The 14630-nt window shown below is 44.3% G+C and overlaps 1 protein-coding gene across 12 annotated transcripts in view; it reads left to right on the forward strand.

Annotated features, from left to right (window-relative positions):
* Nucleotides 1-14630, forward strand: part of ptprfa (protein tyrosine phosphatase receptor type Fa) — a gene marked incomplete in the record, with an annotated part of 430527 nt that overhangs the window by 278895 nt on the left and 137002 nt on the right. For 9 of the 12 annotated variants that reach the window (XM_055923138.1, XM_055923140.1, XM_055923143.1 and 6 more), the window contains 3 exon segments: nt 5768-5956; nt 9605-9622; nt 12637-12747. In XM_055923138.1, coding sequence (XP_055779113.1) covers nt 5768-5956; nt 9605-9622; nt 12637-12747 — 318 coding nt within the window. 12 annotated transcript variants of the gene reach the window in all.

Here is a 14630-nt window from a genome sequence, read left to right on the forward strand (position 1 = left end):
GTCTACTTCTGATAAGCTTCCCAGTAAAGCATTAAAAACAATCAAGCATCCCAGAAAAGTGCTACAAATAGCCATATTACATTTACATTTACATTTAAGTCATTTAGCAGACGCTCTTATCCAGAGCGACTTACAAATTGGTGCATTCACCTTATGACATCCAGTGGAACAGCCACTTTACAACAGTGCATCTAAATCTTTTAAGGGGGGGGGGGGGGGGTCAGAAGGATTACTTTATCCTATCCTAGGTATTCCTTAAAGAGGTGGGGTTTCAGGTGTCTCCGGAAGGTGGTGATTGACTCCGCTGTCCTGGCGTCGTGAGGGAGTTTGTTCCACCATTGGGGGGCCAGAGCAGCGAACAGTTTTGACTGGGCTGAGCGGGAACTGTACTTCCTCAGTGGTAGGGAGGCGAGCAGGCCAGAGGTGGATGAACGCAGTGCCCTTGTTTGGGTGTAGGGCCTGATCAGAGCCTGGAGGTACTGAGGTGCCGTTCCCCTCACAGCTCGGTAGGCAAGCACCATGGTGCTTGCCTACGGAGCTGTGAGGGGAACGGCACCTCAGTACCTCCAGTACCTCAGTACCTCCATATTAACATATGCAGCATATGCAGTCCATGATGTCAATAACTTGCTTGTAGCAGATGACATTCATAATCTGAGTATCTCTGAAACTCACTAACATAATACCTTTGATGATACAGTGGTACTAGCAATACATGGTTAGAACATTTACAGAAAAGACAGAAATGCCAACGGGGGTGGTGTTGCGGTCTGTAGAAAGAACCACGTTCATATAAAGGTTAGCGACGATCTAATGTTAAATACTGTTGAAGTAATATGACTACAGGTTCATCTGCCTCACCTAAAGCCCGTTCTGGTGGGAAGCTGCTATAGACCACCAACTGCTAACAGTCAGTATCTGGATAATATGTGTGAAATGCTTGATCATGTATGTGACATCAACAGAGAAGTATATTTTCTGGGTGATTTTAAATATCGACTGGCTGTCCACTCAAGAAAAATCTTCAAACTGTAACCAGTGCCTGCAGCCTGGTTCAGGTTGTCAGTCAATCTACCAGGGTATTTACAAACAGCACAGGAATGAAATCATCAACACGTATTGATCACATCTTTACTAATCCTGCAGACATTTGATTTAAAGCAGTATCCAAATCCATAGGATGTAGTGATCACAATATAATAGTCATATCTAGGAAAACTAAAGTTCCAAAGGCCGGGCCTAATATTGTGTATAAGAGGTCACGCAATACGTTTTGTAGTGATTCATATGTTGATTATGTAAACAATATTTGCTGGTCTGTGGTGTGTAATGAGGAGCAACCAGACGCTGCACTTGACACATTTCTGAAATTGCTTATTCCAGTTAATAATAAGCATGCAGTCATTAAGAAAATGACTGTAAAAACTGTTAAATCCCCTTGGATTGATGAGGAATTTAAGAATTTTATGGTTGAGAGGGATGAGGCAAAAGGTATAGCAAATAAATCTGGCAGCTCAACTGATTGGCAAGCGTACTGCAAATTAAGAAATCATGTGACTAAGCTAAATAAAATGTAAATAAACTATACTATGAAACAAAGATGAACTAGATAAAGAATGATAGTAAAAAGCTTTGGAGCACCTTAAATGACATTTTGGGGAGAAAAGCCAACTCGGCTCCTTCATTCATTGAATCAGATGGCTCATTTATCACAAACCTCACTGATATTGCCAACTACTTTAATGACTTTTTCATTGGCAAGATAAGCAAACTTAGAGATGACATGCCAGCAACAAATGCTGACACTACACATCCAAGTATATCAGACCAAATTATAAAAGACAAGAATTGTACTTTTGAATTCCGTAAAGTCAGTGTGGAAGAGGTGAAAAATTATTGTTGTCCATCAACAATGACAAGCCACCGGGGTCTGACAATCTGGACGGAAAATAACAGAGGATAATAGCGGACGATATTGCCACTCCTATTTCCCACTTCTTCAAGTTAAGCCTACTAGAAAGTGTGTGCCCTCAGGCCAGGAGGGAAGCTAAAGTAATTCCGCTACCCAAGAATAGTAAAGCCCCCTTTGCTAGCTCAAATAGCCGACCAATCAGCCTGTTACCGACCCTTTGTAAACTTCTGGAAAAAATGGTGTTTGACCAGATACAATGCAGTTTCACAGGAAACAAATTGACAACAGACTTTCAGCACGCTTATAGGCAAGGACACTCAACAAGCACAGCGCTTGCACAAATGACTGATGATTGACAGAGAAATTGATGATACAATTATTGTGGGGGCTGTCTTGTTAGACTTCAGTACAACTTTGACATTAACGATCATAGTCTGCTGCTGGAATAACGTACACTACCATTCAAAAGTTTGGGGTCACTTAGAAATGTCCTTGTTTTTGAAAGAAAAGCACATTTTTTGTCCATTAAAATAACATTAAATTGATCAGAAATACAGTGTAGACATTGTTAGTGTTGTAAATTACTATTGTAGCTGGAAATGACAGATTTCTTGCTCCCTCTGCTGTTTCCTGAAGTCCACGATCATCTCCTTTGTTTTGTTGACGTTGAGTGAGAGGTTGTTATCCTGACACCACACTCCGAGAGCCCTCCGAGAGCCCTCACCCTGTAGTCTGTCTCGTCGTTGTTGGTAATCAAGCACACTACTGTTGTGTCGTCTGCAAACTTGATGATTGAGTTGGAGGCATGCATGGCCACGAAGTGATGGGTGAACAGGGAGTACAGGAGGGGGCTGAGCACGCACCCTCGTGGGTCCTCAGTGTTGAGGATCAGCGAAGTGTAGATGTTGTTTCCTACAGACCGCAAAGCCGACAGTCAGTATTCCCTTAAGACCGCGACAGTAAAGGAACCTATGGGATTAGTTGCTGAAGCATGCGGGGCATGTGAATTTCTTTTTTCTCTCCCAGGTATGGTATGGGAGCAGAGACAGAGATGGTCAGACAGCAAGAATGGGATTTGAAACAGTTTAAATAATTTGCAATGGCATTCTAAGAAGGCTGCGTTTCCCTCTTTCCTCCCTCTCCTCCATATTGATAATGACCAGGCCACATCCCCAGCTCCCCTTGGGGTACTATTACAGTATGTCATCTCTTAGTGAGACACTGAAAAGACAAAGGCTTCCTCGGGGCAAATGGTTCCTCACAGAACTTCAAGGCATCCTTGCCAGTCGACAATTAACCTCTAAGTGGGTATAGAGACGACAACTCATGGAGCTCCAGCTCTTATTGTGTGAGGGGGGAGAGAACAGGCAGTTCTTACCTAAGTCAGAGCCTAAGAGCCCAGGGAGGAGCAACACTGATAGGCTACTGTAGGTGTTTCCCAGTGACAATCAGCAAGACAGTCTGCCAACCTGCCAGCCAGCCAGCTAACCCCTTTCTTCAGTCCCCTGATTCATATGACAGTTGTTTCCCATAGCCAGCCAGCCCCTCCTCAGAGTCCTCAGGGTTCATGTGTCTCTTTCTCTCCATGGGATCCCACCTCCCTTTCACAGCCAGTCTCTTTATTAGAGGGTTTCCCAGTGTCTCTCTGAACTGTCCTTTACTCTTCTGAGCCAGACGTTTGTATCATTGTGTGCATCCCAAATTAACCAAAAATGACCCATAGGTTTCTGGCCAAAGGTAGGGCACTATAAAGGAAATAGGGTGCCATTGGGGAAACAATTATTGTCCTTTCACTTTTGAGGTTTTCTTCTCTGATTCAGAGGGGTTGGGTTAAATGCAGAAGACACATTAAATGCATCCAGTTGTCCAACTGACTAGGTATCCCCTTTCCCTTCCCTTTCCCATTCTGTTTCTTTACAGGACTAATAGACTAATAGACACCCTCATCCTAATAAATTACCCCCTCTTTACACTACCTGCTATTGACTTTCCCCTCTGTAGTACCTGGTATTGACAGAATCACAGCGTCATCATTGTTCACACTGCCTCAGGTTACTGTCATACAAGGGTAACGACAGGTGGTGGCATGCGTCCCCAAATGGTACCCCATTCCCTTTATAGTGCACTACTTTTGACCAGGTACCACACAGTTCTGGCCAAAAGTACTGCACTACATAGGAGATAGGGTGTGATTTGGGACGCATATACTGTTGTCACATCACCTTGCTCATCAATACAGGCTTGGCTGCTGTCTGTCACGGTTGCCGATGTCTTTTGCATTTTCACTTATCCATCAAGCGTTCAAGTTACTGTACTCTAGCTTGTCCCATTGAAGCCTGTTAATTACTGTAACTGCAACAAACTTGGAAAAGGGGCAGGGTTCGATTAACGTTGAGTTTTTATTTAAACAGAAAAACACGGCGAATTAAACAGGTTTCAATAAAAACATGAAGCTTGAGCTTCCCGAGTGGCACAGCAGTCTAAGGCACTGCATCACAGTGCTAGAGCCATCACTCAGATCCGGGTTTGATCCCGGGCTGTGTCGCAGCTAGCCGCGACCAGGAGACCCGTGAGGTGGCGCACAATTGGCCCAGGGTCATCCGGGTTAGGGGAGGGTTTGGCCGGCTAGTATGTCCTTATCCCATCGCACTCTAGTGACTCCTTGTGGTGGGCCGGGCACATGCACGCTGATTTCGGTTGCCAGTTGTATGGTGTTTCCTCCGACACGTTGGTGCGGCTGACTTCCGAGTTAAGCGAGCAGTGTGTCAAGAAGCACTGTGGCTTGGCGGGGTCGTGTTTCGGAGGACGCGTTGCTCTCAACATTCGTCTTTCCCAAGTCCGTACGGGAGTTGCAGCAATGGGACAAGACTGTAACTACCAATTGGATATCATGAAAAAGGGGTAAAAAGTACAACAACAAAGTTTATGCCTGGTACTGATCCTTGTCCTGGTCCAGTCTACACCCGTTTACTTACAGTATATACTGTAGATATCCTAAGCTTCTGCATCAGTTATTTCAAGGTCCTTCAAATTTATTTCCTTCAGCGCTTTCCTTTTCTAGAGTACCTGGAGATGGGGTGTATTTCCTCCTTTCACACACAAGGGAGAAGAAGGGAAGCATGGAAAGGGATTTCAGGCATTGATTGTATTACGTTTTTATGCAGAATTTGACAGAGGCTGGCATTTGGCCACACTTATCCTTCCAGATGATCATACCTGGGAAAGCAGGGGACCCTCTCTCTCTGAATGCAATTCATCCAGAGTGAAATTGCGTCTCGCACTCCGGCCTCACTCTCCACAGATCCATGACGAGAAATTCCATAGGTGGATTAGTCACGCCTTGGCCTAGCGATATTTACATTGGGGATGTATTTCACAGTGTTTTAAAGGCAACCACCTCACTGCAGCTCAAGGCTGTGGGATGAACAGGCCAATCACAGAGGAGAGCACAGACCATGACTGATGGGGTGGTCTCACATATCAAGATGTGAAGGAAAGAAGTCACAGGCTGTGTGTGTGCGTGTGTGTGTGTGTGTGTGTGTGTGTGTGTGTGTGTGTGTGTGTGTGTGTGTGTGTGTGTGTGTGTGTGTGTGTGTGTGTGTGTGTGTGTGTGTGTGTGTGTGTGTGTGTGTGTGTGTGTGTGTGTGTGTGTGTGTGTGTGTGTGTGTGTGAGAGAGAGAATGCATTTAATGGATGACTGGTGCCTTCGTTCAGTGTTTCTCAACTTTTTTATACCAGGGACTACCAGCAAGCTATGTTCACTCGTGTCAGGGTCCACTTACATTAAAACTATCATTGTACTATATACAGTATATCATATACACTAACCACCACTCTCTCTCTGTGTGTCTCCAGAGGACCAGATTCCCCATGGGTTCCCCACCATAGATATGGGACCCCAGCTGAAGGTAGTAGAGCGGACCCGTACAGCCACCATGCTGTGTGCTGCTAGTGGCAACCCCGACCCAGAGATCTCCTGGTTCAAGGACTTCCTCCCTGTAGATATCAACAGCAGCAACGGAAGAATCAAACAGCTCCGCTCAGGTACAGAGTCTCCGCACGGTCCCCACATACTGTACATGGTTATTTCTGAGAAACACACACACACAGTATTTTGCACCATGTCAAACCCACCCAATAAAATCACTGAAATTCAATATATATTCCAATGCTGTGTTGAACAATGATGAGAATATGCATCTATTTGTGTAGAATGTATTTTTTTTTTATTAAAATGTAATTGCCAAATCACTCCTTAAAGTTGTGAATAAATGTTTCTCTACTTTAATTTAACTGCATACAGCTCTGTAATTCCCTCAGTGGCTCCTGAAAGGGATTGCTGCTGCTGTTCTGTGCCTGTGGTGCCTTCAGTACCAGATGCAGGCAGCCATTCGTCTTAACATTATAACTAACCACAAGGCTCAGTACAACTCAGAAAGGTGGCCTGTTTCCAAGCACTTATTTAGTTAGTAAGGCTGGCGCAGCAAAGCTGTCCGGCTGTGGACTTCATACCTTTGTACTACAGGCCTATACCCTCCCTACAGTCAGTTTTGAGGGGGAAACAGTTCATGAAAATGTTGGAGTCCGGCTCCCTACTCCCTAAACCCTTAGCATCAATGCAACCTCCTAAAGCATTCCAGATAGGCATCAACTATTGAACCCCAGCCCTGGCAGCATAGAATATAATATAGAAACAGAGGTATAATTGCAGTGTTTCACCTCTGGCTCCTATCCACAGACACAGAGAGAGGAAAGGCTGAGAGAAGCTGTAGGATATCTCTGGTCTGCATTGTAAATGGCACCGTATCCCCTGTATAGAGCTCTATAGGGCTCTGGTCAAAAGCAGTGCACTATAAAGGGATATAAAGAGAATAGGATGCCATTTGGGACACAGACTATGTGGAGCTTTGAAGCCTGTGGAAGCTGGAGGATTTCCCCAGGCAGGCTTCAGCTGCAGAGGCCTCAGGTGAAGACAGATCCTCCCGCCATGATGTATTATTAACATGACAGCACTGCAATTTTCTTCAATTTGGTTCATAGCGCTGGCTTGCCTTCCTCGTCACACATCGGCTGCATCCTAACTGTAACCTTATTCCCATCATAGTGCACTACTTTTGACCAGAGCCCTGGGTTCTGGTCGAAAGTAGGGCACTATGTAGGGAAAAGTGTACCATTTGGGATGCATCATAATCCGACTGCAGTCAAGCACAAATGGGCATGTCTCTTTTTTCTCTTCTTTTTTAAGTGCTGCCCGTTCGCTAAATGTCTGTCAGAGGTCAACTTGACATTCAAGCAATTTATTTGTTCCAATACAATTCATTACGCGCTCGTGAGATTACATTTGCTCATGAATTAGTATCCCTATTATAGGACCTTTTATCCATCAAGGAATGCTAATAGCCAAAATTTTCCATTTGAGACCTTTGCACTCTGGTAGAAAATGAAAGACAAGTCAGTATGTGTCCTTTGCGTCAAATGAAGCTCAGAGCTCTGTCCCACCTCTACTAAGGTTACATCCCAAATGGCATGCTATTCCCTACATAGGGTGACATTTGGGATGCAGCCTTAAACATGTCATTGTCTCCCGGTAATTACCGATAGGCTTGTCCAAACCAGGAAGTCTGGCCCCTGACATCGATCAACACTGTTTACAATGCAGGCCACACAAAAAGCAAACAGACACTCATCCTGACACTCCTCCTCTGCTGTCCTGGGGATCTGATAGGGAGGAAGAGAGGTGCGGGGGAGGGGTAGGAGTGGAAGAGGAGGAGGATTAGTGTCTCTAGAAGTGGCTAAACCTCTATCCTTTCCGGTAAATACTCCTGGAGTAGCAGGTGTACCAGGCCACGGCTCTGTGTGTGGAGTAGTCACTCAAACACTTCTGGGTCCTCCTGACTCACCTTTTCCTCTTTATAGTGCACCTCATTCCCTTTATAGTGCAATACTTTTGAAAGGGGCTTTAATCAAATGTAGTACACTATATAGGAAAAAGTGGGTCATTTGGGACACAGCCTAGGTGATTGGTGATTCTCTCCACTGCAGCCTGCTAGTAACATAATTAGCTGAGTTTTATTATGCCATCCTTGAATTATTATGAATATGTATATGGTTAATGATGACATGATAAAATGTGTTAAATATATACGGTCATAATATTATGTCCTTGTGAAGGCAGAGCATGGACTAATTAATTCCACGGTAATAGGTTATTGTTGTGCATTAACCCCAATGTATTTCTTCACCATATAGGAAAATGAATACCTGCCTACTGTATCCAGGATATTGCGAAAACATAATAAAGTACCATTATTTTTCACAATTTACCTAGTACCTGCTACACTGAAATCTGTCATGGACAAAGCATGTGATATTCATACTGAACTAAAACCAACCTCAGCTCAGTACATGGAGGCTGTATGTCTGTCCTGGCAGGTCTCAGCGTAGACCCAGTCCTCTTTAAGCTGCTGATGACCTCATCAACATGGGACACACAGCTTTTAGGGGGCTCTCCGTCCTCTTCTCTCAACCCCTCACCTCCACCTCTATGCTCCTGTTTAATGAGTGGATACTGGTTTGGATTTATTATCCAGATCGTGTGTATCTGTATAGTAACCAAACCGACTCCTCCAACGTTTGTCGCATATGACTAAATATGCCCAAATGACCCCGCACTAACAACTACAGGAATAATCAATGAAATCAAACAATGTATTATTTGTGAAGACAAAATATGCAGCTAATTAGTTAGAGGGTGGTCCACAAAAAAAGGATAATTAATAAAAATGTATTTTATATGGCCTGTTCAATACACATGTTTAAACATGTGATTTTAACCGCTGTAACTTAGTCATATTGAGATGTTTCAGTATGCGAATAACACTGCACCCACCTAAGACTTTCTCTCACAATGCAGCAGCAATATCACAACTTAGGCTACTGTATTCCAGGGCACAGGTTTCTTAGTATTACATCAGATACTGTTGTAGCCTGTGTTTGTGTTAACCTCATTACGACAGGAAGCTGAAGAGCCCAGATTAGTTAACCTGTCTAGAGTTAGTCTGTAGACATTATCAGAATGTCTTAGGTAACAGCCAGAAACAGGCCTGTTTTGGGTGGACAGTGGATCACTATTCAAGGTTGATGTTGATGGCCAGGTGTTAACACAAACAAGCAGGTGGGGAGAATAAGTAGCTTTGCAATCATAGCAGACTGACAGCTCAGTAGCACAAATAGCCAGGTGTATAGCATAAACAATTATGGGGGGAAAACAAATATCCAGGTGTACACAACATAAAGAGTCAGGATTATAGCACACAGCAGGCAAGTGCAGAGCAGAAGTAGTCGGGTATTCAGAAAATAGGCAGTCAGTACTAGGATATTACGAAATAAGTACTGGTTACAGATAACCGGCTTAGTCAGAGTTACCACTCTGTTACCACTCTGGTACGCTCACCCAACGCAACAAAACACAAACTTGTGTTACATCCAGAAATGTAAAAAGCAATTTTTTTTATAAACATGTTGAGGGAGAAATAGCTTCTGGAATTCAATACTCAAGTTCTTCTTCACTCTGCCGTTTCTTCTCTTTTTTTCTTTCTTTCTTTCTTTCTTTCTTTCTTTCTTTCTTTCTTTCTCTCATCTTTGTACTAATGCTTCTCTCTAATCTTATTTGCATTCACATTACCTCTCCAGGTGGTACACCAATCAGAGGTAAGAATGCTGGGTACACAGAAAACTGTCCACTCATGTCATCCTTCCTGTCCTCGTCCTCATTCTCCTCCTCCATTCCCTCCTCCTTTCACCTCACGATGTCCTCATCACCAGTTGTCTCACTCTCTCTCTGGGCCCTGGCTCCTTCTCCACATCAGTACATGACCCTTTGTAAGTCTGTCTGGTCAATGGCACCTCTAAAAACACAAACGTCAAAGAACGAATCTACAAAATCCTTACTAGACATCCCACTCAAATTAAACCGTCTTAACGTTCACCTAAGAAAACTGTAACTTCATAGAAAGATGGACCTGCTTAAACTGTAGATTAACACAACATACGATTCATATTTTGAATGGCAGCTCTATCCTGAGCGTAGATCGCGATCTCTTGACCACTCTTTCAGTTTTTATATTCCTGGACTCCTCGCGATGAGCCTGACATTACTGTATTTCCATTCCCAACGTATGGCGGGATTGACACCTGCTATGATTAGTAGTCTGTGATGTGTTTATGAGGTGGTCAACGCTGACCCCTGTCTGAGCACTGTCCTGAGAGGCTGTAGTCAGAGGCAGGAAGGAGGAAGAGGTACTAGATTGCATTATTAAAGGTTCAACTTCGCTGGGCAGAGTGAGAGTGGAGCTTCTGGCAGCTAGCTACACTCTTTATTGAGGGTCCTAGAATCTCCATGGCTGCGCCTCAAATGGCACCCTGTTCGCTACATAGTGCCCTAGTCAAAAGTAGTGCACTATGAATAGGGTGCCATTGGGGAAGCAGACCATCTCTCTGATTGAGAAGTTGTCTTATACCTCTGGCTTATTTTATACAAGGGAGAAAAGCGAGAGCAGGCTTCGGTGATTGGGTCAGAATGAACTTCCCCATTTGCCTGCTGCTCATCTCGTCGTCTCTCTCCAGAGATAAAGAACATCTCATCTCATCAAGGGGTCTCACTGCCATGAAGACGTGCTGAAAGGAAACGTGTTCCAAATGGCACCATATTCGCTATATTGCGTTACTTTTGACCGGAGCCCAATGGGCCCTTGACAAAAGTAGTGCACGGTATAGGTAATAGGTTGTCGTTTGGGATACATTTAAAATGGGTTCCACAAGATCCAATCAAAGAGGAATGGAAAGGGTAATACATATTATCCTTTTCTAGATTTAACTATGTGGCAATAACCAGCCACTGCTGCGTTCCTCTGCTCACATCGGAGACAGGATTGCCCTGGCCTACACCAAGCGTTGATCACTAGAAGTTAAGGCTAGAGGGAGAAAGCTAAGACCTTGGAAAGAGAACTGTACATCAAACACGTCTCTCATTATCATTCTGACACAATTGCATTGTGATATGGAAAGGAAATGTCTTGGAGGGAAGAAAGTCTTACCTGAGTTGGGCTCTGTGTGTGTGTGGGGGGGAGGGGGGGTAGTTACAGGGGAGAGGGGGTATGAATGAGCCAATCGGAAGCTTGTCTGCGTATATGTGACGTTTGTAGCAGCAGGATAAACATCTCAGGCAGAATCCTCTAGATGATTGACGTAACATGGTGGCTGCTGGATGCAGATATCTCTGGGCGCCCATCCATCTCACCTAACTCCAGATTCACATGGATGTCACCGCACACTTTTATTTCTATGTCCAAATTTTATCAGCAGTTGTGTGACAAACTCATCCCATATGATGCATTTCAGATTCATTTCTGAAATATATTCTCACATTTATTTTCGATTAATATTCCGTCACTGATCTCAAACTGCATGACGTGTGTAACATCACGATCAAGAGCATCCCTGTACATGAACACCTGACACACAGTCATGTTGTCTGTCAAAACCGATCCAGAGTCTACTGTATATGAATAATTGTTCATTGTATAAAGGAAAATGCACTGGGATGTATGCTTTGGTAAATGGTAAAAGAAAATGATAAACCACGTGATCACTCAGAGTGAGCCGGAACAGGTAAGTGTTATGTTCCTGATCCAGTCTTCATGTGTCATCCGTTTTAGACAGGGACGGCCAAAGAGGACTGTCGACAAGAGTAGGAATAAAAGAGTCTTTCACTCCCCTAGTCTGTTTTTTCTCATTTGTTTCCTCACTGTTTGAAAAATGGTTCCCGTCCTCACTGTCACTAACAGTAGAGCAGGTGATAAGAACTAATCAGTGGTGAACAAAGCAGAATTGATTAGTGATTTGTGGCTAGTTCATCTGTGAGCCTGAAGGCTGAAGCTTTGGCGGAGTGATGGGGAGATCGTTAAAGTACAGCAGAACTCTTAGGGATTCCCATCTCTCTGTACTAACATTACTCACAGAATGGCTTAGGCCTGTATTGGACTTTAGTATTGAAAAGTGAGAAGATAAAGATATGTTTTCTTGTTTATGAGACAGCAGGTTTAGAATTCCTCACTGGCACTCAATGTATTTTTCTTACTTGATTTGCTTTTCTCCTCTGTCCAGTCTTACTGTAACATCAGGATGAGCTATAGTTCCTGTTAAATACCACATATGAGTACTTCATGGAAATTGCTATTGCATCGTTTCTGCAGTATTTAGGTCCCTAATAAGAAGTGTAATGTCCTCTTACCTGTCCGAAAAGTCGGCTTGGTTATTTGCATTTTTGTTTAGGCAAATGTGTGTGTGTGTGTGTGTGTGTGTGTGTGTGTGTGTGTGTGTGTGTGTGTGTGTGTGTGTGTGTGTGTGTGTGTGTGTGTGTGTGTGTGTGTGTGTGTGTGTGTGTGTGTGTGTGTGTGTGTGTGTGTGTGTGTGTGTGTGTGTGTGTGTGTGTGTGTGAGTTTGAAGTAGTGTAAGTCTGAACACACATTTCAGTGTGCATTAACTGCATTTTGTCCTAAATGTCACCCTACTCCCTATATAGTGCACTACATTTGACCAGGGTGAATACGGCTCAAACAGTCAAAAATAGTGCACTATGTAGGGAATAGGGTGCCATTTGATATGCAAACCATGTATCCATCTGAGTGGACTCTGAGGCTTGACAATGTGCCCTCTCCCTTCAGGAGCTCTCCAAATAGAAAACAGCGAGGAGTCGGACCAGGGCAAGTACGAGTGTGTGGCGGTCAACAGCGCCGGGACCCGCTACTCGGCTCCGGCCAACCTATACGTGAGAGGTAAGAGCCCTCCCTGCCTGGCGAGCGAGTCAGTGCTAACAGTGGGGGCCATCCACCTGTCCATAAAGTATCTATTCTATTCTATCACTTCCTTCACTGCTCTCTGGTCAAGCGCTAAAGACTAGTGTAAGCTAACCCACTCCACAGCTACACAACCAGGTCTGCTCTCTGGTCAAGTTAACCCACTCCTCTCCACAGCGAGCCTGGTCTGGCTATACAAATACTCCACATGGATCTATTCACTGGCTGGAAACTGACAAATGCCAACCAACTACTTCCTCACTGGAATAATAGAGCACCTACCCAGCCAAGCAGTCAGTGAAAGGCTCAGCCTAACCTGTTGATGCCTGTTCTTGTCATGTCAATGTTTTGTCTATTCTCTGTGGGGGGTGTGTATTTTTCTTGATCTTTTCTTTTCTTCTGGGTGATTCTATACTCCCTATAGGGCTCTGGTAAAAAGCAATGCATTGTATAGGGATTAGGGTGCCATTTGGGATGCAGCCTTGGTGAAGTGGAGAGAGTTGTTATATGCTGGTGGTACATATGCAGTCTTGTATACATACTGTGCATACAGGAAATAGACACCTCGTTGGTTACTGTCATCCTGAGTGTAGGAAATTCCCCTATCAACAGGATGCTATGCATTCTATGACTGCGTCTCAAATGGCACTCTATCTCCTATTTAGTGCACTGCCTATTTGTTCTACTACTACAAAGCAAACAGGGCTGATGTCATATCAAACTCAACCCCCATGGTCTTTTAGAGAATAATGTTCGGCAGCAAACAATTCAATTAGCCTCTATTCCACCAGCCAATATCAGGTTCTCAAAGGCAATTTCCATGCTTCAACTCAAGTTGGTTCCTTATGTCCCTGTTTTATGCACACCCACAGGTTTTTACCGTGCTCATTGCAAACACATTGGAAAAGTTCACCAAGGGCAAAGAATTAAGTTATTCACACCTTTTTATGTTACTGATGTCACTTCTTCCCCACTCCCCCTCTCTGGCGCTCAAGGGCACCAGGCAACCCATCATTACGCACACCCGTCACCATCATTACGCGCATGAGCACTTCATAGAACTCACCTGGATTCTATGACTTTATTGATTGCCTCTCCTATATCTGTCACTTCCTCAGTTTCTTCCCCATGTCTGCATTAATGTCATTTTGTTACCCCTCTCCAGGTGCTGTTCTATGTTTTGTTATAAAGTTGGAAGTTTACATACACCTTCGACAAATACATTTCAACTCAGTTTTTCACAATTCCTGACATTTAATCCCAGTAAAAATTCCCTGTCTTAGGTCAGTTGGATCACCACTTTATTTTAAGAATGTGAAATGTCAGAATGATAGTAGAGAGAATGATTTATTTCAGCTTTTATTTCTTTCATCACATTCCCAGTGGGTCAGAAGTTTACATACACTCAATTAGTATTTGGTAGCATTGCCTTTAAATTGTTTCACTTGGGTCAAACGTTTCGGGTAGCCTTCCAGAAGCTTCCCACAATAAGTGTATGTAAACTTCCGACTTCAACTGTATGTCCATTTATCCATTAATCTTCACTCCCTGTACTTGCTTCTCGTCTCCCAGCGTCTGTCCTTACAGAATGGAGACACCAATATCGGAAGCATCAGGGAGTTTTTTTGTTGGGGTTGGTGACGTCAGGCCCGGGTACCGGGGGTGCCTCAGTTGGCTTGTCGGGCTCCCATCCCACGTCATGTCTCAGCCGGCTCGTCAGACTCCCACGTCTCGGGCCGGCACGTCGAGCTAACACATCTCGGGCCGGCACGTCGGGCTCCCACGCCTCGGGCCGTCACGTCAGGCTCCCATGCCTCGGGCCGGCACCCCACACCTCAGGCCGGGCTCCCACGCCTCAGCTG

The sequence above is a fragment of the Salvelinus fontinalis genome, chromosome 5 (genome assembly GCF_029448725.1).
Source record: "Salvelinus fontinalis isolate EN_2023a chromosome 5, ASM2944872v1, whole genome shotgun sequence".
Classification (NCBI taxonomy): domain Eukaryota; kingdom Metazoa; phylum Chordata; class Actinopteri; order Salmoniformes; family Salmonidae; genus Salvelinus; species Salvelinus fontinalis.